Source organism: Bombina bombina, chromosome 6, assembly GCF_027579735.1.
Source record: "Bombina bombina isolate aBomBom1 chromosome 6, aBomBom1.pri, whole genome shotgun sequence".
NCBI lineage: Eukaryota > Metazoa > Chordata > Amphibia > Anura > Bombinatoridae > Bombina > Bombina bombina.
This window is the reverse complement of record NC_069504.1, coordinates 1,118,209,573-1,118,235,228: the sequence shown is the minus strand read 5'-3', so window position 1 is coordinate 1,118,235,228 and position 25,656 is coordinate 1,118,209,573. Positions and strand designations below refer to the sequence as shown.

Here is a 25,656-nt window from a genome sequence, read left to right as displayed (position 1 = left end):
AAACCCCAACCCAGTGCGAAGTACAGCCTTATCTGCATGAAACACCAGATAAGGAGGATCACATTGTAAGGCAGCTAGTTCAGATGCCCTGCGTGCCGATGCAATAGCCAACAGGAAGAGAACCTTCCAGGACAGAATCTTAATGTCTACGAAATGCATAGGTTCAAACGGAACCCTCTGCAAAACCTTAAGGACTAAGTTTAAGCTCCAAGGCAGAGCCGACTGTCTAAAGACAGGCCTGATTCTAGACAAAGCCTGAATTAAAGATTGGATGTCAGGGAGCTCAGCGAGTCTCCTATGCAACAAGACTGATAATGCCGAAATCTGTCCCTTTAAGGAACTAGCGGCAAGACCCTTCTCCAAACCATCTTGGAGAAAGGACAGAATCCTGGGGATACCTTCACCTTATGCCAAGGATATACATGCTTTTCACACCAGGACAAGTAAGTCTTTCACACCTTATGGTAGATGCGACGAGTGATTGGCTTCCTTGCCTGAATTAGAGTATCAATCACACCATCAGAAAAGCCTCTCTTGGCTAAGACTAGGCGTTCAATCACCACGCAGTCAGCCTCAGAGAATCTAGATTTCGATGTTGAAACGGGCCCTGTGACAGCAGTTTTCTGCAAACCATGTCCTCCGCGGCCATGAAGGAGCAATCAGAATGGCCGGGGCCTGCTCCTGTTTGATGTGTGCCTCTACACGAGGTAGAAGTGGTAACGGTGGAAAAATGTACATACAAGAACAAACTAGAAAGTTCGTGGTAGATGCGCTCCCACTTTGGGAATACTCAAACCCAGTACAATATATATCGCCTTTTAGAATGATACTACATAAACAATCCGTCCCAAACCAAAGTGGGGGTCGTCTGGCAGCCTAGTTTCCAAAAGGGCCGTGGCGTCACAGACACAGATGATATCTAAACAGGAAAGAAGGAAAAGGCGCCCATATGGTGTAGTATTTTGGTAAATTTCGTGTGAAATCTGTGATCAAAAATGGTACTCACAAGTCTCCTAGCACTACCAAAGTGCTATATGCGCATTCTGGACCTTACAGCCGTCCAGTAAGCTCGCTCCTCGATATGTTTTAAGTATTAAGCGTGTATCCTCCGTGTGAATCCTCTTGTGCTGTGGGATTCCACTACAAAAGTGCTTGATTACTAATCTCAATGTGGTGTTAAAGGAATGATCATATAGGTGCACCCAAGAACCTAAAACCTGTGTAACAAGATTCTAGGAACAAGTGATATAAGCAACCAGATTCCCATATAACAATCCACACAACCGTTTGAACGGTAGAACAGCCAGAAACTTGTTTAAACACTTTAGGTCCAGAATCGGGCGGAACGTGCCCTCCTTCTGTGGAACCACAAAAAGGTTGGAATAGTACCCTAGACCCCTTTCTGCTAGGGGTACTGGTACGATAACCCAGAGAGAGGCGAGATCGCTCACACACTCTAGAAAGGCCTCTCTCTTCTCTGGTCAAGATAGGTTTGACAGGAGGAATCTGCCCCCGGGCAGATGGGATCTGAACCCTATCCTGTAACCCTGGGAGACTACTTCTAGAACCCAAGGGTCCTGAAAGTCCTGCAACCATGCGTCTGAGAATAGAGATAATCTGCCCCCTACGTGATCTGAAGACCGATCGGGGGTCGCCCCTTCATGCCGATTTCGTCTCGGTGTGCTTCTTGCTCTGTTTAAACTTGTTCTAAGATTGAGCCGGCTTCCAAGATCCCTTGGACTGGTACGCTTTTGCTGGCACTGGGCCTTGTCCGCACGAAAGGGACGAAAAGCAGATCCCTTGGGCTTAGCCTTCTTATCCTGCGATAGGAAAGCTCCCTTGCCTCCCGTAACCGTGGATATGATCGAATCCAATCCTGGACCGAACAGGATCTTCCCTTGAAAAGGCAGGGACAACAGCCTTGACTTAGAGGTCATGTCCGCAGACCAAGATTTTAGCCACAGAGCCCTGCGCGTTAAAACAGAAAAACCTGACACCTTAACATTCAGGCGAATAATTTGCATATTGGCATCACAGATGAAAGAATTGGGATTCACACCAATAAGTTGCAGCTCCAGCGACCGCCGCAATGGCCGCTGCTGGCTGAAAAACAAACCCGTGTGCTGAAACATCTTTCGCAACATGTTTTCCAGATTTTTATCCATGGGCTCCTTAAAAGACAAACTATCTTCGAGAGGAGTAGTCGTCCGCTTTGCAAGCGTATAGATAGCCCCATCCACCTTAGGGATGGTCCCCTGCAGCTCAAGCTGAGAGTCCGGAACGGGGAACAGCTTTTTAAAGGAAAAAGAAGGGGAAAAGGACGAACCTAATCGCTCCCATTCATTCTTAATAATATTTGCCATCTTAACGGGAACTGGGAAAGACTGGAGGTACTACCCTGTCCTTGTATACCTTGTCAAACTTAGGAATCCCAGGTTCCTCGAGTATCTTAGGTTCCGGAACCGCCAGAGAAGCAAGCACCTGCCGTAGCAAATAGCGCAGATTCTCCATCCTAAACCTATAACCAGGCTCCTCCGCCCTCTGAGGTTTAGATGACACAGACTTCGAAACAGAAGGGGCCTCCTCCGAAAAGTCGGAGTGGGCCTTGTCAACATATAGAGCCTCTGGACCTTCCATCGGCGTGGACAAACCCTGGGCCGGGCCGCTATTATGAACCCTACGCTTGCGCTTAGCAGAACGTGGTTAAGGCATGGATCATTTTCGAAACCGCTGATTCCAGTTAGTCTGCAAAGTCTGACGGCCAATGAATCTCTCCCGAAGGAGTAACGGTTGGACCCCAGGTCGCTGAATGTGCAATCGGAGTTGAATGTAGGGAACGCACCTACCGGGACGAAGAACCCTCAGAGGTGGACGGCTCAGTAGTACTAGACATCCGTTTACATTTAGATGTTGTAACTTTATCAAGGCATGTGGAACATAGTTGAGCAGGCTGATCTACCAGAACCTCCTCACAATAAACACAGGAATGAGACTATGTTAAGGAGGGAGAGCCCTCCAATGCGTCAGTCCTCCATCGCTTGCGCTTTTGGGTAGACTAACAATTTACAAAAAGGCACCTTTATACCACCAATGGCCGGGGCACTCACCACCTCCTAGGACCCGGACTACAGAAAACACTACGTCTGCTGCACCACAGATCAACAGAGAAGGATAGATAGACACACCCAGTCACATGGAATGCCTGGCAGAACCGCCCCTGCACTAGGGATAAACACGCCAAAAATGGCTGCGTAAAATTCCAGCAAGTAAACTGAAAGTTCCACACATTGCCAGAGCCTCCGCACATTACGCAGCAATGACACAATAAACAATATCATGTATAAACCCTGCATGTTCATTAATCCCCCTTCCAGGATTAACCCTTGATTCTGTAAAGATAAAAAGCCACCGTACTGTGACCCTGTCTTCTATGTTATCATTATTAATAAATATGAAACTATCTTACCAGAATCTACGCCATGGAACAGGAACACGGCCCTTAAATTGTGACAGGTTAGTAGCCTCGCTCTTGACATGGACTTGAGTGAAGAAAGCAGGCAGCGTAACTCGTCAACGCTGATTGCTTATGGAGCTGTTAATATGAGTTGGGATGGTTTAGCAGAAAGACTCTCCCTGCATCTCTGGACTCTAACTTTCACCCAGGCTCTCACTGAGAGGCTGACAGAATTACTTAAAACTCCAGTCCCAATGCTTAGAGTACTACCCTCCATAAGAGACTACTCCTGCACTCCTCTGCCATCCTCCTGTGATGAAAGGCAAAGAATGACTGGGGGTTGAGGGAAGTGGGGGAGGTATTTAAGAATTTGGCTGGGGTGTCTTTGCCTGCTACTGGTGGCCAGGTTCTTAATTCCCAATAGTAATGAATGAAGCCGTGGACTCTCCTCCCCTTTAGATAGAAAACTATATGTTTTGTCTAAAATCCTAAGGAAAATGTTTCATTTTCATATCCCTTTAACATTTAAGCAGACATCCATGGGATCTCAAAAGACTGTGCCTAGTGGATATTTTGTGGCAGCAGGAACTATTACACTATATTTATTGTGCATCATAGGAATTAGGTTTTTATTTACTGCTCCTGTGTTTCATTGAATTCCTTAGTTAAAGGGACATGCCAGTCAAAATTGGAATCCAGATGATTGCATTTCAGTTTTGAATAGAAACATTTTTGTAATATACATGTATTAGCCAAAATGTGTCTAATAAAAGCTATAGTGGTTTCAAAAGTGTATTTAAGTATGCACCGTGCACCAGCATTTTAAACACAGCACTTGCCCAGATAGTGTAAGGTGCTTGTACCATCTGGTAATGACTCAGTTTATTAATTGCTGACATGATACAAGTCCCACTGGTGCTCTGAGCAGCTGTAGTATTTAACATGCTGGTGCACTGAGAATATCTAGCTATGCTTCACATGAACATGCAGAAAAATATGTTAACACTAAAACAGTGATAACTAGAAGCATGTTTGCTAGTACATGTATATTGCAAATAAGTTTCTATTAAAAGATTTTTTAACGATTTAAATAGGCCATGCTATTTTAAACAACTCCCCAATTTACTTTTATCACCAATTTAGCTTTGGTATTCTTAGTTGAAAGCTAAACCTAGGAGGTTCATATGCTAAATTTCTTAGACCTTGAAGACTGCCTCTAATCTGAATGCATTTTGACCACTAGAGGGGATTAGTTCATGTGTTTCATATAGATAACATTGAGCTTATGCACGTGAAGTGACCTAGGAGTAAGCACTGATTGGCTAAAATAAAAGTCTGTCAAAAAAAATGAAATCAGGGGGCAGTCAGCAGAAGCTTAGATACAAGGTAATCACAGGTAAAAAGTATATTAATAAAACAGTGTTAGTTATGCAAAACTGGGGAATGGGTAATAAAGGGATTATCTTTCTTTTTAAACAACAACAATTCTGGTGTTTACCGTCCCTTTAATTCATCTATGTGCATTTAAATTTTGACCGTAATGTCCCTTTTACTCAGCAGTTCCGTTCCATGTATTTATCTCTTACCTTCTCGAGGTCATGTTGAGAGGCGTGGAGCAAAGTCTGCCCAGACACGATCCACTGCTTACAGTTATTCACATAGCTTCCTAAACCCTGGTCATGTAACCAGCTGAACACCTGCTCCTTTGTCCACTTGGCAAATGGCATGTCCAGGTCACTATGGGAGGCAAAAAGCACAATATGTAACTTCATGTGTAACAAATAAATATGAGGATAATGCAGGACTAAGGGAGGCAATAAGCACAATATGTAACTTCATGTGTAGCAAATGAATATGAGGATAGTGCAGCACTAAGGGAGACAATAAGCACAATATGTAACCATGTGTAGCAAATGAATATGAGGATAATGCAGGACTAAGGGAGGCAATAAGCACAATATGTAACTTCATGTGTAGCAAATGAATATGAGGATAGTGCAGGTCTAAGGGAGGCAATAAGCACAATATGTAACTTCATGTGTAGCAAATGAATATGAGGATAATGCAGGACTAAGGGAGGCAATAAGCACAATATGTAACTTCATGTGTAGCAAATGAATATTAGGATAATGCAGGACTAAGGGAGGCAATAAGCACAATATGTAACTTCATGTGTAGCAAATGAATATGAGGAAAGTGCAGCACTAAGGGAGGCAATAAGCACAATATGTAACTTCATGTGTAGCAAATAATTATGAGGATAGTGCAGGACTAAGGGAGGCAATAAGCACAATATGTAACTTCAAGTGTAACAAATGAATATGAGGATAATGCAGGACAAAGGGAGGCAATAAGCACAATATGTAACTTCATGTGTAACAAATTAATATGAGGATAGTGCAGCACTAAGGGAGGCAATAAGCACAATATGTAACTTCATATGTAGCAAATGAATATGAGGATAATGAAGCACTAAGGGAGGCAATAAGCACAATATGTAACTTCATGTGTAGCAAATGAATATGAGGATAGTGCAGGACTAAGGGAGGCAATAAGCACAATATGTAACTTCATGTGTAGCAAATGAATATGAGGATAGTGCAGGACTAAGGGAGGCAATAAGCACAATATGTAACTTCATGTGTAACAAATGAATATGAGGATAGTGCAGGACTAAGGGAGGCAATAAGCACAATATGTAACTTCATGTGTAACAAATGAATATGAGGATAGTGCAGGACTAAGGGAGGCAATAAGCACAATATGTAACTTCACATGTAGCAAATGAATATGAGGATAGTGCAGCACTAAGGGAGGCAATAAGCACAATATGTAATTTCATGTGTAGCAAATTAATATGAGGATAGTGCAGGACTAAGGGAGGCAATAAGCACAATATGTAACTTCATGTGTAACAAATGAATATGAGGATAGTGCAGGACTAAGGGAGGCAATAAGCACAATATGTAACTTCATGTGTAGCAAATGAATATGAGGATAGTGCAGCACTATGGGAGGCAATAAGCACAATATGTAACTTAATGTGAAGAAAATGAATATGAGGATAGTGCAGGACTAAGGGAGGCAATAAGCACAATATGTAACTTCATGTGTAACAAATGAATATGAGGATAGTGCAGGACTAAGGGAGGCAATAAGCACAATATGTAACTTCACGTGTAGCAAATTAATATGAGGATAGTGCAGGACTAAGGGAGGCAATAAGCACAATATGTAACTTCATGTGTAACAAATGAATATGAGGATAGTGCAGCACTAAGGGAGGCAATAAGCACAATATGTAATTTCATGTGTAGGAAATTAATATGAGGATAGTGCAGGACTAAGGGAGGCAATAAGCACAATATGTAACTTCATGTGTAACAAATGAATATGAGGATAGTGCAGGACTAAGGGAGGCAATAAGCACAATATGTAACTTCATGTGTAGCAAATGAATATGAGGATAGTGCAGCACTATGGGAGGCAATAAGCACAATATGTAAATTAATGTGAAGAAAATGAATATGAGGATAGTGCAGGACTAAGGGAGGCAATAAGCACAATATGTAACTTCATGTGTAACAAATGAATATGAGGATAGTGCAGGACTAAGGGAGGCAATAAGCACAATATGTAACTTCACGTGTAGCAAATTAATATGAGGATAGTGCAGGACTAAGGGAGGCAATAAGCACAATATGTAACTTCATGTGTAACAAATGAATATGAGGATAGTGCAGGACTAAGGGAGGCAATAAGCACAATATGTAACTTCATGTGTAACAAATGAATATGAGGATAGTATAACAAATGAATATGAGGATAATGCAGCACTAAGGGAGGCAATAAGCACAATATGTAACTTCATGTGTAACAAATGAATATGAGGATAATGCAGGACTAAGGGAGGCAATAAGCACAATATGTAACTTCATGTGTAGCAAATGAATATGAGGATAGTGCAGCACTAAGGGAGACAATAAGCACAATATGTAACTTCATGTGTAGCAAATGAATATTAGGATAATGCAGGACTAAGGGAGGCAATAAGCACAATATGTAACTTCATGTGTAGCAAATGAATATGAGGAAAGTGCAGCACTAAGGGAGGCAATAAGCACAATATGTAACTTCATGTGTAGCAAATAATTATGAGGATAGTGCAGGACTAAGGGAGGCAATAAGCACAATATGTAACTTCAAGTGTAACAAATGAATATGAGGATAATGCAGGACAAAGGGAGGCAATAAGCACAATATGTAACTTCATGTGTAACAAATGAATATGAGGATAATGCAGGACTAAGGGAGGCAATAAGCACAATATGTAACTTCATCTGTAACAAATGAATATGAGGATAGTGCAGGACTAAGGGAGGCAATAAGCACAATATGTAACTTCATGTGTAACAAATGAATATGAGGATAGTGCAGGACTAAGGGAGGCAATAAGCACAATATGTAACTTCACATGTAGCAAATGAATATGAGGATAGTGCAGCACTAAGGGAGGCAATAAGCACAATATGTAATTTCATGTGTAGCAAATTAATATGAGGATAGTGCAGGACTAAGGGAGGCAATAAGCACAATATGTAACTTCATGTGTAACAAATGAATATGAGGATAGTGCAGGACTAAGGGAGGCAATAAGCACAATATGTAACTTCATGTGTAGCAAATGAATATGAGGATAGTGCAGCACTATGGGAGGCAATAAGCACAATATGTAACTTAATGTGAAGAAAATGAATATGAGGATAGTGCAGGACTAAGGGAGGCAATAAGCACAATATGTAACTTCATGTGTAACAAATGAATATGAGGATAGTGCAGGACTAAGGGAGGCAATAAGCACAATATGTAACTTCACGTGTAGCAAATTAATATGAGGATAGTGCAGGACTAAGGGAGGCAATAAGCACAATATGTAACTTCATGTGTAACAAATGAATATGAGGATAGTGCAGCACTAAGGGAGGCAATAAGCACAATATGTAATTTCATGTGTAGGAAATTAATATGAGGATAGTGCAGGACTAAGGGAGGCAATAAGCACAATATGTAACTTCATGTGTAACAAATGAATATGAGGATAGTGCAGGACTAAGGGAGGCAATAAGCACAATATGTAACTTCATGTGTAGCAAATGAATATGAGGATAGTGCAGCACTATGGGAGGCAATAAGCACAATATGTAAATTAATGTGAAGAAAATGAATATGAGGATAGTGCAGGACTAAGGGAGGCAATAAGCACAATATGTAACTTCATGTGTAACAAATGAATATGAGGATAGTGCAGGACTAAGGGAGGCAATAAGCACAATATGTAACTTCACGTGTAGCAAATTAATATGAGGATAGTGCAGGACTAAGGGAGGCAATAAGCACAATATGTAACTTCATGTGTAACAAATGAATATGAGGATAGTGCAGGACTAAGGGAGGCAATAAGCACAATATGTAACTTCATGTGTAACAAATGAATATGAGGATAGTATAACAAATGAATATGAGGATAATGCAGCACTAAGGGAGGCAATAAGCACAATATGTAACTTCATGTGTAACAAATGAATATGAGGATAATGCAGGACTAAGGGAGGCAATAAGCACAATATGTAACTTCATGTGTAGCAAATGAATATGAGGATAGTGCAGCATTAAGGGAGACAATAAGCACAATATGTAACTTCATGTGTAGCAAATGAATATTAGGATAATGCAGGACTAAGGGAGGCAATAAGCACAATATGTAACTTCATGTGTAGCAAATGAATATGAGGAAAGTGCAGCACTAAGGGAGGCAATAAGCACAATATGTAACTTCATGTGTAGCAAATAATTATGAGGATAGTGCAGGACTAAGGGAGGCAATAAGCACAATATGTAACTTCAAGTGTAACAAATGAATATGAGGATAATGCAGGACAAAGGGAGGCAATAAGCACAATATGTAACTTCATGTGTAACAAATGAATATGAGGATAATGCAGGACTAAGGGATGCAATAAGCACAATATGTAACTTCATGTGTAACAAATTAATATGAGGATAGTGCAGCACTAAGGGAGGCAATAAGCACAATATGTAACTTCATATGTAGCAAATGAATATGAGGATAATGAAGCACTAAGGGAGGCAATAAGCACAATATGTAACTTCATGTGTAGCAAATGAATATGAGGATAGTGCAGGACTAAGGGAGGCAATAAGCACAATATGTAACTTCATGTGTAGCAAATGAATATGAGGATAGTGCAGGACTAAGGGAGGCAATAAGCACAATATGTAACTTCATCTGTAACAAATGAATATGAGGATAGTGCAGGACTAAGGGAGGCAATAAGCACAATATGTAACTTCATGTGTAACAAATGAATATGAGGATAGTGCAGGACTAAGGGAGGCAATAAGCACAATATGTAACTTCACATGTAGCAAATGAATATGAGGATAGTGCAGGACTAAGGGAGGCAATAAGCACAATATGTAACTTCATGTGTAGCAAATGAATATGAGGATAGTGCAGCACTATGGGAGGCAATAAGCACAATATGTAACTTAATGTGAAGAAAATGAATATGAGGATAGTGCAGGACTAAGGGAGGCAATAAGCACAATATGTAACTTCACGTGTAGCAAATTAATATGAGGATAGTGCAGCACTATGGGAGGCAATAAGCACAATATGTAACTTAATGTGTAACAAATGAATATGAGGATAGTGCAGGACTAAGGGAGGCAATAAGCACAATATGTAACTTCACGTGTAGCAAATTAATATGAGGATAGTGCAGGACTAAGGGAGGCAATAAGCACAATATGTAACTTCATGTGTAACAAATGAATATGAGGATAGTGCAGGACTAAGGGAGGCAATAAGCACAATATGTAACTTCATGTGTAACAAATGAATATGAGGATAGTGCAGCACTAAGGGAGGCAATAAGCACAATATGTAATTTCATGTGTAGCAAATTAATATGAGGATAGTGCAGGACTAAGGGAGGCAATAAGCACAATATGTAACTTCATGTGTAACAAATGAATATGAGGATAGTGCAGGACTAAGGGAGGCAATAAGCACAATATGTAACTTCATGTGTAGCAAATGAATATGAGGATAGTGCAGCACTATGGGAGGCAATAAGCACAATATGTAACTTAATGTGAAGAAAATGAATATGAGGATAGTGCAGGACTAAGGGAGGCAATAAGAACAATATGTAACTTCATGTGTAACAAATGAATATGAGGATAGTGCAGGACTAAGGGAGGCAATAAGCACAATATGTAACTTCACGTGTAGCAAATTAATATGAGGATAGTGCAGGACTAAGGGAGGCAATAAGCACAATATGTAACTTCATGTGTAACAAATGAATATGAGGATAGTGCAGGACTAAGGGAGGCAATAAGCACAATATGTAACTTCATGTGTAACAAATGAATATGAGGATAGTATAACAAATGAATATGAGGATAATGCAGCACTAAGGGAGGCAATAAGCACAATATGTAACTTGATGTGTAACAAATGAATATGAGGATAATGCAGGACTAAGGGAAGCAATAAGCACAATATGTAACTTCATGTGTAACAAATGAATATGAGGATAATGCAGAACTAAGGGAGGCAATAAGCACAATATGTAACTTCATGTGTAACAAATGAATATGAGGATAGTGCAGGACTAAGGGAGGCAATAAGCACAATATGTAACTTCATGTGCAACAAATAATTATGAGGATAGTGCAGGACTAAGGGAGGCACTAAGCACAATATATAACGTCATGTGTAACAAATAAATATGAGGATAATGCAGCACTAAGGGAGGCAATAAGCACAATATGTAACCATGTGTAACAAATGAATATGAGGATAATGCAGGACTAAGGGAGGCAATAAGCACAATATGTAACTTGATGTGTAACAAATGAATATGAGGATAATGCAGGACTAAGGGAGGCAATAAGCACAACATGTAACTTCATGTGTAACAAATAATTATGAGGATAGTGCAGGACTAAGGGAGGCAATAAGCACAATATGTAACCTCATGTGTAACAAATAATTATGAGGATAGTGCAGGACTAAGGGAGGCAATAAGCACAATACGTAACTTCATGTGTAACAAATGAATATGAGGATAGTGCAGGACTAAGGGAGGCAATAAGCACAATATGTAACTTCATGTGTAGCAAATGAATATGAGGATAATGCAGGACTAAGGGAGGCAATAAGCACAATATGTAACTTCATGTGTAGCAAATGAATATTAGGATAATGCAGGACTAAGGGAGGCAATAAGCACAATATGTAACTTCATGTGTAGCAAATGAATATGAGGATAGTGCAGCACTAAGGGAGGCAATAAGCACAATATGTAACTTCATGTGTAGCAAATAATTATGAGGATAGTGCAGGACTAAGGGAGGCAATAAGCACAATATGTAACTTCAAGTGTAACAAATGAATATGAGGATAATGCAGGACAAAGGGAGGCAATAAGCACAATATGTAACTTCATGTGTAACAAATGAATATGAGGATAATGCAGGACTAAGGGAGGCAATAAGCACAATATGTAACTTCATGTGTAACAAATTAATATGAGGATAGTGCAGCACTAAGGGAGGCAATAAGCACAATATGTAACTTCATATGTAGCAAATGAATATGAGGATAATGAAGCACTAAGGGAGGCAATAAGCACAATATGTAACTTCATGTGTAGCAAATGAATATGAGGATAGTGCAGGACTAAGGGAGGCAATAAGCACAATATGTAACTTCATGTGTAGCAAATGAATATGAGGATAGTGCAGGACTAAGGGAGGCAATAAGCACAATATGTAACTTCATGTGTAACAAATGAATATGAGGATAGTGCAGGACTAAGGGAGGCAATAAGCACAATATGTAACTTCATGTGTAACAAATGAATATGAGGATAGTGCAGGACTAAGGGAGGCAATAAGCACAATATGTAACTTCACGTGTAGCAAATTAATATGAGGATAGTGCAGGACTAAGGGAGGCAATAAGCACAATATGTAACTTCATGTGTAACAAATGAATATGAGGATAGTGCAGGACTAAGGGAGGAAATAAGCACAATATGTAACTTCATGTGTAACAAATGAATATGAGGATAGTGCAGGACTAAGGGAGGCAATAAGCACAATATGTAACTTCACATGTAACAAATGAATATGAGGATAGTGCAGCACTAAGGGAGGCAATAAGCACAATATGTAATTTCATGTGTAGCAAATTAATATGAGGATAGTGCAGGACTAAGGGAGGCAATAAGCACAATATGTAACTTCATGTGTAACAAATGAATATGAGGATAGTGCAGGACTAAGGGAGGCAATAAGCACAATATGTAACTTCATGTGTAGCAAATGAATATGAGGATAGTGCAGCACTATGGGAGGCAATAAGCACAATATGTAACTTAATGTGAAGAAAATGAATATGAGGATAGTGCAGGACTAAGGGAGGCAATAAGCACAATATGTAACTTCATGTGTAACAAATGAATATGAGGATAGTGCAGGTCTAAGGGAGGCAATAAGCACAATATGTAACTTAATGTGAAGAAAATGAATATGAGGATAGTGCAGGACTAAGGGAGGCAATAAGAACAATATGTAACTTCATGTGTAACAAATGAATATGAGGATAGTGCAGGACTAAGGGAGGCAATAAGCACAATATGTAACTTCACGTGTAGCAAATTAATATGAGGATAGTGCAGGACTAAGGGAGGCAATAAGCACAATATGTAACTTCATGTGTAACAAATGAATATGAGGATAGTGCAGGACTAAGGGAGGCAATAAGCACAATATGTAACTTCATGTGTAACAAATGAATATGAGGATAGTATAACAAATGAATATGAGGATAATGCAGCACTAAGGGAGGCAATAAGCACAATATGTAACTTGATGTGTAACAAATGAATATGAGGATAATGCAGGACTAAGGGAAGCAATAAGCACAATATGTAACTTCATGTGTAACAAATGAATATGAGGATAATGCAGAACTAAGGGAGGCAATAAGCACAATATGTAACTTCATGTGTAACAAATGAATATGAGGATAGTGCAGGACTAAGGGAGGCAATAAGCACAATATGTAACTTCATGTGCAACAAATAATTATGAGGATAGTGCAGGACTAAGGGAGGCACTAAGCACAATATATAACGTCATGTGTAACAAATAAATATGAGGATAATGCAGCACTAAGGGAGGCAATAAGCACAATATGTAACCATGTGTAACAAATGAATATGAGGATAATGCAGGACTAAGGGAGGCAATAAGCACAATATGTAACTTGATGTGTAACAAATGAATATGAGGATAATGCAGGACTAAGGGAGGCAATAAGCACAACATGTAACTTCATGTGTAACAAATAATTATGAGGATAGTGCAGGACTAAGGGAGGCAATAAGCACAATATGTAACCTCATGTGTAACAAATAATTATGAGGATAGTGCAGGACTAAGGGAGGCAATAAGCACAATACGTAACTTCATGTGTAACAAATGAATATGAGGATAGTGCAGGACTAAGGGAGGCAATAAGCACAATATGTAACTTCATGTGTAGCAAATGAATATGAGGATAATGCAGGACTAAGGGAGGCAATAAGCACAATATGTAACTTCATGTGTAGCAAATGAATATTAGGATAATGCAGGACTAAGGGAGGCAATAAGCACAATATGTAACTTCATGTGTAGCAAATGAATATGAGGATAGTGCAGCACTAAGGGAGGCAATAAGCACAATATGTAACTTCATGTGTAGCAAATAATTATGAGGATAGTGCAGGACTAAGGGAGGCAATAAGCACAATATGTAACTTCAAGTGTAACAAATGAATATGAGGATAATGCAGGACAAAGGGAGGCAATAAGCACAATATGTAACTTCATGTGTAACAAATGAATATGAGGATAATGCAGGACTAAGGGAGGCAATAAGCACAATATGTAACTTCATGTGTAACAAATTAATATGAGGATAGTGCAGCACTAAGGGAGGCAATAAGCACAATATGTAACTTCATATGTAGCAAATGAATATGAGGATAATGAAGCACTAAGGGAGGCAATAAGCACAATATGTAACTTCATGTGTAGCAAATGAATATGAGGATAGTGCAGGACTAAGGGAGGCAATAAGCACAATATGTAACTTCATGTGTAGCAAATGAATATGAGGATAGTGCAGGACTAAGGGAGGCAATAAGCACAATATGTAACTTCATGTGTAACAAATGAATATGAGGATAGTGCAGGACTAAGGGAGGCAATAAGCACAATATGTAACTTCATGTGTAACAAATGAATATGAGGATAGTGCAGGACTAAGGGAGGCAATAAGCACAATATGTAACTTCACGTGTAGCAAATTAATATGAGGATAGTGCAGGACTAAGGGAGGCAATAAGCACAATATGTAACTTCATGTGTAACAAATGAATATGAGGATAGTGCAGGACTAAGGGAGGAAATAAGCACAATATGTAACTTCATGTGTAACAAATGAATATGAGGATAGTGCAGGACTAAGGGAGGCAATAAGCACAATATGTAACTTCACATGTAACAAATGAATATGAGGATAGTGCAGCACTAAGGGAGGCAATAAGCACAATATGTAATTTCATGTGTAGCAAATTAATATGAGGATAGTGCAGGACTAAGGGAGGCAATAAGCACAATATGTAACTTCATGTGTAACAAATGAATATGAGGATAGTGCAGGACTAAGGGAGGCAATAAGCACAATATGTAACTTCATGTGTAGCAAATGAATATGAGGATAGTGCAGCACTATGGGAGGCAATAAGCACAATATGTAACTTAATGTGAAGAAAATGAATATGAGGATAGTGCAGGACTAAGGGAGGCAATAAGCACAATATGTAACTTCATGTGTAACAAATGAATATGAGGATAGTGCAGGACTAAGGGAGGCAATAAGCACAATATGTAACTTCACATGTAGCAAATTAATATGAGGATAGTGCAGGACTAAGGGAGGCAATAAGCACAATATGTAACTTCATGTGTAACAAATGAATATGAGGATAGTGCAGGACTAAGGGAGGCAATAAGCACAATATGTAACTTCATGTGTAACAAATGAATATGAGGATAGTATAACAAATGAATATGAGGATAATGCAGCACTAAGGGAGGCAATAAGCACAATATGTAACTTGATGTGTAACAAATGAATATGAGGATAATGCAGGACTAAGGGAGGCAATAAGCACAATATGTAACTTCATGTGTAACAAATGAATATGAGGATAATGCAGAACTAAGGGAGGCAATAAGCACAATATGTAACTTCATGTGTAACAAATGAATATGAGGATAGTGCAGGACTAAGGGAGGCAATAAGCACAATATGTAACTTCATGTGCAACAAATGAATATGAGGATAATGCAGGACTAAGGGAGGCACTAAGCACAATATATAACGTCATGTGTAACAAATAAATATGAGGATAATGCAGCACTAAGGGAGGCAATAAGCACAATATGTAACTTCATGTGTAACAAATGAATATGAGGATAATGCAGGACTAAGGGAGGCAATAAGCACAATATGTAACTTGATGTGTAACAAATGAATATGAGGATAATGCAGGACTAAGGGAGGCAATAAGCACAACATGTAACTTCATGTGTAACAAATAATTATGAGGATAGTGCAGGACTAAGGGAGGCAATAAGCACAATATGTAACCTCATGTGTAACAAATAATTATGAGGATAGTGCAGGACTAAGGGAGGCAATAAGCACAATACGTAACTTCATGTGTAACAAATGAATATGAGGATAGTGCAGGACTAAGGGAGGCAATAAGCACAATTTGTAACTTCATGTGTAACAAATAATTATGAGGATAGTGCAGGACTAAGGGAGGCAATAAGCACAATATGTAACTTCATGTGTAACAAATGAATATGAGGATAATGCAGGACTAAGGGAGGCAATAAGCACAATATGTAACTTCATGTGTAACAAATGATTATGAGGATAGTGCAGGACTAAGGGAGGCAATAAGCACAATATGTAACTTCATGTGTAACAAATGAATATGAGGATAGTGCAGGACTAAGGGAGGCAATAAGCACAATATGTAACTTCATGTGTAACAAATGATTATGAGGATAGTGCAGGACTAAGGGAGGCAATAAGCACAATATGTAACTTCATGTGTAACAAATGAATACGAGGATAGTGCAGGACTAAGGGAGGCAATAAGCACAATATGTAACTTCATGTGCAACAAATGATTATGAGGATAGTGCAGCACTAAGGGAGGCAATAAGCACAATATGTAACGTCATGTGTAACAAATGAATATGAGGATAATGCAGGACTAAGGGAGGCAATAAGCACAATATGTAACTTCATGTGTAACAAATGAATATGAGGATAGTGCATGACTAAGGGAGGCAATAAGCACAATATGTAACTTCATGTGTAACAAATGAATATGAGAATAATGCAGGACTAAGGGAGGCAATAAGCACAATATATAACTTCATGTGTAACAAATGATTATGAGGATAGTGCAGCACTAAGTTTCTCTGGTTTTAATATTTATAGTAATGTGTTTGAGCAAACAAAACACTGTCATTTAGATAATTTATTTGCAGAATATGACAACTGGTCAAAATATTATAAACAGAAAAGAGAGAAAAAAAGGTCTGTTAGCACTCAACCCACCTACGTGATCCTAATCAAGGCATAAAACTAAATTTTATTGATAATAGTTAAAAAACAGAGAGAGAATCTGTACTCCACAAAGCATACCCTTTCCCGTAAAAAGCCTTTTGTCACTCCCATGTTTCCTGGCCGATAACAGGAAGCGTCGGCTTCAGGTGACAGGAGTTGTGTATCAGTGTAAAATGAACAAGCCAAAGTTAACATATAAGGGGGGTTTATAAGTAATCACGGTAGTCCGTTAACCAATCATCAACCACTTTTCTCACACGCCCCTTCATGCTCGTCATCGTGGTGGGGCATCACTGAAGTGCATTGTATATGACTGGTTGGCTACCTTTGTGAGTAATAATCTGTCAGTCCGCTAACCAATCGTCCACCACTTTCCTCACACACCCCTTCATGCTCGTCATCCTGGTGGGGCGTAACTGAAGTACATTGTATATGATTGGCTGGCTAACTTTGTGAGTGAATAATAATCCGGACACTACAATATTCCTTATATTAATGACATGATCGGATAGTCTTGAGCGGTAGGCTCGACTAAATAGATGGTCAGAAAAGTAATTACTTAAACTGCATTCGTTATTCATTACAGTTTGTTTGGTATTCACATCTCAAAGGGCTCTTTATACTGTGATACCTTATACAGAAGGGGATGATAATACGAGCTAAAATACTAGATTATACAAGGTACACTATGAGTGATTAAGTGATAGTATAGTTAAGTAGTGGAAAAAGATCACATACTATTTTATATCTGTCATTATTTATGAGAAACCTTAATGATGAATTCACAGTACGGTCTTATAGCCATTGCGACACTGTCATAGTTTAATATCATGCTTATCAACCGTATTTATCTATAAGTTACAGCAGAGTATTATCTCCATGAGGGCCTCTGTTATTTCTGGTCAGGTGATTACCGCAAGAGTAAGAGACAGTGTTAAGTATATCTAGGTATTCTCTTTATATACATAGTGAATGAGTGATCACTAATGATCTTAGTGACCTTGCTAAATTCTAGTAATTAATTAATGTATTGATTTAAACCTGTTATAACAATTATGCGTAAATTTAGAGCACCACAGAAAAATCAAATTCTATGAGTACTTGGTGCTAAGTATGACAGGTAATTCAATTTACTGATAACAATTAAAGGTATACCCAGTAATTGTTATTCTCATTGATCCCATAAGGCATTACTGTATTGAGATTAAATATCCATTTAGTTTCCATTTTTAAGAGTCTCTGTTCTGTTGCTCCCCCTCTAATTCCAGGACTTAATTTCTCAAGCTCCCAGCATTTGAAATCTTTTGGGTTCCCATTATGAAATTGTAGAAAATGTTTGGCCACACTCGAGATTTTCTTACCCTTTTCTACATCTTTATGGGCTGTTCTTATATTGCTCAGATGCTCCTGCGTCATACGGGTACCAATGCATCTAGTGGTAGTTCCTATGTAATATAGATCACATTTACAGGAGAGACAGTAGATCACATTGGTGCTCTTACAATTACTATGATCCTTGATTTTCCATATTTTACCAAATCTTTTGTTTTTTGATCATATATTTGCATATTTTGCAGTTACCGCATGCAATAGAGCCTTTATATAGAGGAATTTTGTTATAGTTTCTATCAAAGTGGCTTCTTGTTAATGAGTCACTGATATTATTAGCTTGTCTAAAGGTAAAGGAAGGTATATCTGGAATCAGGGGTCTAAGTGATTCATCCGCTTGGAGGACGTGCCAATGCTTTTTCACAATTTCATCTATGTGGCCACTAGCTGAGTAAGTGGTCACAAATCATAAGGTATTATCTTTCTTTTTGACCTTAGGGGTGAGCAATTATTTCCTGTCTCTGGTGAGTGCCTTATTGTATGGCCTGGCTAGAGATTTCTTAGAATAACCTCAATTTATTCATCTGGTTCTTAAATCCAATGCTGCTATTTTGACTATTTCAATAGTACTACAGTTTCTCCTTAAACTGAGGTATTCCCCCACCGGTAATCCCTTAATAGTGGATGGATGGTGAGAACTACTAGCTAGTAATAAATTATTGGTTGCTGTAGGTTTTCTATAGATGTCAGTTACCAAGTGGTTCCCAGCCCTACCAATTGTAAGGTCAAGAAAGTCCACTTTTTCATGACTCAATGTCGAAGTAAGATACAGTCCAAAGGGGTTAACATTCAGTACCTGAATAAATTCTAGCAGTAATTTATGGGGACCATTCTACACAAAGAATATGTCTATATATCTGGACCAGTGGAATACATGTGTAGTAAAGTGTTTCAGTGTCTCCTGAAACACAATTGTCTCTTCCCACCAGCCCAGATATATATTAGCATATGTGGGAGCACAGGAGGTGCCCATAGCTGTCCCACATACTTGTAGGTAAAACCTATCGGCAAAAACAAAGAAGTTATGAGTTAGTATAAACTCCAGAAGTTGAATAATAAATTCCTTTAGATCTAAGGACATACTTGGTTCTTTGATTAAAAAATGGGAGATTGCTTTACAACCCAAGTTAGTTTGCATGCTAGTGTAGAGAGACTCTACATCACATGTAACCAAGATAGTCTCGGAGTTCATTTCCACTTCTTGTATTTTGTTCAAGATGTGAATAGTATCCCTCGTGTGGGAAGTGAGAGACTCAACTATTGGTCTGAGTCTCGCATCCACATATTTGCTTGCTTTTTCGGTTAGGGAGCCTATACCTGATACTATAGGTCTTCCTGGAGGTTTCGAAAGACTATATGTACTTTGGGAAGCAAATAAAACGTGGCAACCTTTGTTATATTTACTCAGAAACATTTCCGTGGGGTTACTATATAAGATTTTATAATTGTCGGCTTTCTCTAATTGTCGTTTGGCCTCTTCTTGGTACATATTATTAGGCCAAATTACTATGTTACCCCCTTTGTCACTTCTCTTTATCTGGACATCATTAAGCTGTTGTAGGTATTGTAAAGCATTATATTCCTCTTTAGTAAGGTTGTCAACCTCCTTGCTTTCATTAATGGGGGTAGACAGTATATCATTACAAACCAAAATGAGGAAGGTTAAGACGTTAGAGCAAGTACTATTAGGGGGTACAAAGTGTGACTTCTTTTTTAGAATATGTCGCCAACTGTTCTGTTCTTTATCTAGATCTTCCCCATTATTTTCTTCTAGTAGAGTGATCAAATCCTCAATGGCGGTCATATCAGCATTATCTAAGGATGGATCCTCTATATTACAAAAGTATTTTTTCAGAAGAATTTTAAATAAATGTGTATCTTTTATAGCTTCAAATTTACTCAATGAGGAGTCGGTATGAATGTTAGGCCTTTCTTGAGGACTGAGATCTGATTATAAGTCAGTATTTTCTCTGATAAATTTATTATATTGAGTTCACTGGGTTCTATTTCTTTATGTGTATTTGCTTCTTGTTGAAGCGTACCTGTCTTTTGGATCTGAGCCTGTTTTCCCCTTCCCCTTCGGGTTCTCCGCCTAAAGGGACAATGGTACTGTTATTACTTTTGTGGGGTTGAATCCTATTTTTAAGTATAGTCTTTGGTCTATTCTCTGTGTCAGAAGTATCAGCATCTGTGCTGTCGCCCTCTCTATCTGAGATGTCATATTCTAACCCAGCCGTTCTTCCCCCATGAGTAAATAGTTTGTTTAGAGTAATCACTAAGGTCTCTATCAATCTTGCGCTCCTTTTTTTTCTCTGAAATAAATTTCGCGAATTTCTCTATTTCACCTTTTGTTTTATTATAGGACTTTTGAAAATCCTCATTTAGTTCATGCTCTTTCATATTTGGTCAAAGTAACCAGAAAGATGTAGCATTTTCAGACCTTGAATAATGCAAAGAAAACAAGTTCATATTCATTTTTAGACAACACAATACTAATGTTAACTTAGCAAGAGTTCAAAAATCAATATTTGGTGGAATAACCCTGATTTTCAATCACAGCTTTCATGCATCTTGGCTGCTCTCCACCAGTATCACATTGCTGTAGGGTGACTTTATGCCACTCCTGGCCCAAACATTAAAGTAGCTCGGCTTTGTTTGATGGTTTGTGACCATCCATCTTACTCTTGATCATATTCCAGAGGTTTTCAATATAGTTTGTGTCTAGAGATTGGGCTGGCCATGACAGGGTCTTGATATGATGGTCTCCCGCCCACAGCTTGATTGACGTGGCTGTGTGGCATGGAGCATTGTCCTGCTGGAAGAACCAATAATCAGAATCAGGGAGTATTGTCAGAGCAGAATGAAGCAAGTTCTCTTCCAGAATAACCTTGTCCGTCGCTTGATTCATGTGACCTTCACAAAGATAAATCTCACAATTCTAACCTTGCTGAAGCACCCCCAGATCATCTCCAATCCTCCACCAAATTCCACAGTGGGTGTGAGGCCTCTCTAGGTCTCTGTCTAATCATTAGATGACCAGGTGTTGGGCAAAGCTGAAATGGATCAGGCAGATGACCTGGGATCAGGCAGATTTATATTTTATTTTTGTTATTTTGACCAGTTGTCATTTTCTGCAAATAAGTGCTCTAAATGACAACATTTTAATTTGTAATTTGGGAGAAACGTTGTCTGTAGTTTATAGAATAAAACAAAAATGTTCATTTTACTCAGACACAAACCTATAAATAGTAAAACCAGAGAAACTGAAAATTTTACAGTGGTCTCTTAATTTTTTTTCCTGCTCTATTGTTGTAATAAAAAAGCACTAAGTAATAGATTATACTTTAAAGAAATCATTGCACATACCTATTTATTTTTTTTACTTTGTGCAGTGCCCATTATTTCATGTCACAGCCCACAAGGGTGCTAAGGTCTCTACAGAAAGGCATATACAACTTGATGTCATAAATCTTCAAGAGTAACATGAGCTGGCTTACTGTTCAGTGAATGATAGAGAAACAGAAAATCAGTTTCTTGCCTATGCTCAGAATAGGACAGAAACCAACATAAAGGGATAAGAACCCCATTTTTCCCTTCATGATTAAGACAGAGCATGTGGTTTTAAACAACTTTCCAATTTATATTATTTAATTTGTTTAATTTTCTTTGAATCCTTTGTTGAAAAGTATACTTAGGTAGACTCAGAAGCTGTGGATTTGGTGGCTGCACATATGCCTCTTTTTATTGGCTTTCAGTTAGGAATCAGTAGTGCACTGCTGCTCCTTCAACAAAAGATACCAAAAGAATGAAGCAAATTAGATAATAGAAGTACAGTAGAAAGTTGTTTAAAATTGTAGTCTCTAACTTTTGGGTTTCCTGTCCCTATAAGCAGCTTCTACACTAAGAATTTCTAAGTGCTCATTTGGCAAGAAAAAAGGAAAGTTCTTAGCTGTTTTTTTAACACAATCCATTTCTCTTTATGTTTACTTTGAATTAATGTATTTTTTTTTACTAAAGAAGCACTGTTTCGTACCTTGGTTTTGTCATTTGAAACAGATGTTTTTTTCTTTTTGTATCCCCACCTATACTAAACATCTCAATACTTAAAATGATGGTTAGTTTAGGCAGCTTTATACATATTTGAAAAGGACCTTATATCCACAAATAAAGCGCTGACTTTAATTATTCATTTTGAGATTTTTTTTATTTTTTATAATTATATGTTTAATTCCTCTGCTTAATCACAATCCCAGTAGCAGGTAGTGTGACACATAGAGATTGGTCCCACCTGCTCTCTACATAGGAAAGAATGCGCGCTCCCAAGATTGTCAAAGGCACACATGCGCAATAGCTCTTCATCCACTCCAATGTAAACATATCACAAGATTCATGGTTTACTTCAGGTTCGGACAGGAGCGAATATGATGGAGTGTGCTGCAGCATTTAGACAGCGTGATTTCCATGTAATAACGAGCATGTTAGAATAAGTTATGAACTAAATAATTAATTAGTAATAAAATATATTAAAAAAACACAATTTATGCTTACCTGATAAATTTATTTCTCTTGTGGTGTATCCAGTCCAAGGATCATCCATTACTTGCGGGATATTCTCATTCCCAACAGGAAGTTGCAAGAGGACACCCACAGCAGAGCTGTTATATAGCTCCTCCCCTAACTGCCATATCCAGTCATTCGACCGAAAACACGCAGAGAAAGGAGAAACCATAGGGTGCAGTGTGACTGTACTTTAAATGAAAAAATTACCTGCCTTAAAATGACAGGGCGGGCCGTGGACTGGATACACCACAAGAGAAATAAATTTATCAGGTAAGCATAAATTGTGTTTTCTCTTGTAAGGTGTATCCAGTCCATGGATCATCCATTACTTGTGGGATACCAATACCAAAGCTAAAGTACACGGATGAAGGGAGGGACAAGGCAGGTACTTAAACTGAAGGTACCACTGCCTGTAAAACCTTTCTCCCAAAAATAGCCTCCGAAGAAGCAAAAGTATCAAATTTGTAGAATTTTGAAACAGTATGAAGTGAAGACCAAGTCGCCGCCTTGCAAATCTGTTCAACAGAAGCCTCATTTTTAAAGGCCCAAGTGGAAGCCACAGCTCTAGTAGAATGAGCTGTAATCCTTTCAGGAGGCTGCTGGCCAGCAGTCTCATAGGCTAAGCGGATTATGCTTCTTAGCCAAAAAGAAACAGAGGTTGCGGAAGCCTTTTGACCTCTCCTCTGTCCAGAGTAGACAACAAACAAAGCAGATGTTTGACAAAAATCTTTAGTAGCTTGTAAGTAAAACTTTAAAGCACGAACCACGTCCAGATTGTGTAATAGACGTTCCTTCTTTGAAGAAGGATTAGGACACAAGGATGGAACAACAATCTATTGATTTATATTCTTGTTAGATACCACCTTAGGTAAAAACCCAGGTTTGGTACGCAGGACTACCTTATCCGTATGGAAGATCAGATAAGGAGAATCACATTGTAAAGCAGATAACTCGGAGACTCTAGGAGCCGAGGAAATAGCTACCAAAAACAGAACTTTCCAAGATAAAAGTTTGATATCTATGGAATGAAGAGGTTCAAACTTACTACCTCCATGCGTGTTGAGAGTTGCAAGAGAATGACTGGATATGGCAGTTAGGGGAGGAGCTATATAACAGCTCTGCTGTGGGTGTCCTCTTGCAACTTCCTGTTGGGAGAATGAGAATATCCCACAAGTAATGGATGATCCGTGGACTGGATACACCTTACAAGAGAAAAGGTTTAATTACATAATACATTGTTTGATCTTACAAATTTATAGTTAGGTGAATATCCCTTTCTAACGGGAATTATAATTTTTTGTTGGACTAAACTTGGAGCAATTTTACTTCAAAAACTATTTTAATTAGCAGGGGAATATGCACTTCGAATAAAAATCAAGTTTAGTGCTTTCGTGTAAACATATTGAATAATTGTCATCGATGGCTTATAATGAAATCATTTAATATTGATTTAATACTACAATAGGAAGTACCTATAAGAGAGCACCCACTGGGTGGCAAATGTTGACTAAAGTATTCTGAATAAAAAAATAATTATAATATAAATTCACTTAAAAAACGCTAATAAATATACACCTCTATAACCAATAATCTAGATATATCTTATAGGGTTGCAGCTATCTTGATAAACAATAATGAAAGAGGTTATACAATACCCTAAAAAGAAAGGGTTAAGACAGCACTAAAGATATAATAAAATAAACAAAACCAATTTTAGTAGTTTTAAAATATTTAATATTAAACAATAGTATAATATTAAAAACAATGGAAAATCTTTAAAAAGGTGATTTTTTGTTGCAAACAACAAAATTGCAAACTGAAATCTAAAGCACAGAGTCACCGGCCAGTGTGACCTCTAAAACTACTACGCGTTTCAATGAGAAATCCTCTTCAACAGGTGGCACCTGATTTCTCAATGAAATGCGTAGTAGTTTTGGAGGACACACCGGTCGGTGACTCTGCGCTTTAGATTGCAGTTTGCAACAAAAAATGACCTTGTTAAAGATTTTTCCACTGCAAGTATCAATTATTGTTTTTAATATTATACTATTGTTTAATATTAAATATTTTAAAATTACTAAAATTGGTTTAGTTTATTTTATTATATATTTAGCGCTGTCTTAACCCTTTCTTTTTTAAGGGTATAATATCCTTAATATTGATTTAACTTACTTTTAATACAGTTTTAGAACTGCTGCAATATTTCTAAAATTCGCTGCTTACGAGTGAGTCTTGGTTTTCTGTGACGTAAGCAGGGATTTCCCTTATATGCAGATAGTGCATGCGCGAGACTAAACAGACACATAGTCAGCGAGCTGATTAAGTAACAAGTGCATGTGCAGTTCAACAATGGAGCGTATTTGCTTTTTTATTTAATGCCGATTGGCACACATCTCAATTGGATATCGCTAATAAAAAAACATAATTTATGTAAGAACTTACCTGATAAATT

The 25,656-nt window shown here is 38.2% G+C and overlaps 1 protein-coding gene across 15 annotated transcripts in view; it reads right to left on the bottom strand.

Annotated features, from left to right (window-relative positions):
• The window catches only part of PPFIBP1 (PPFIA binding protein 1), a 650,864-nt gene that overhangs the window by 106,535 nt on the left and 518,673 nt on the right, over nt 1-25,656 (bottom strand). For all 15 annotated transcript variants that reach the window (XM_053719064.1, XM_053719065.1, XM_053719067.1 and 12 more), the window contains one exon: nt 5,041-5,191. In XM_053719064.1, the coding sequence (XP_053575039.1) occupies nt 5,041-5,191 (151 nt within the window). The remainder of the gene's footprint in view (nt 1-5,040; nt 5,192-25,656) is intronic.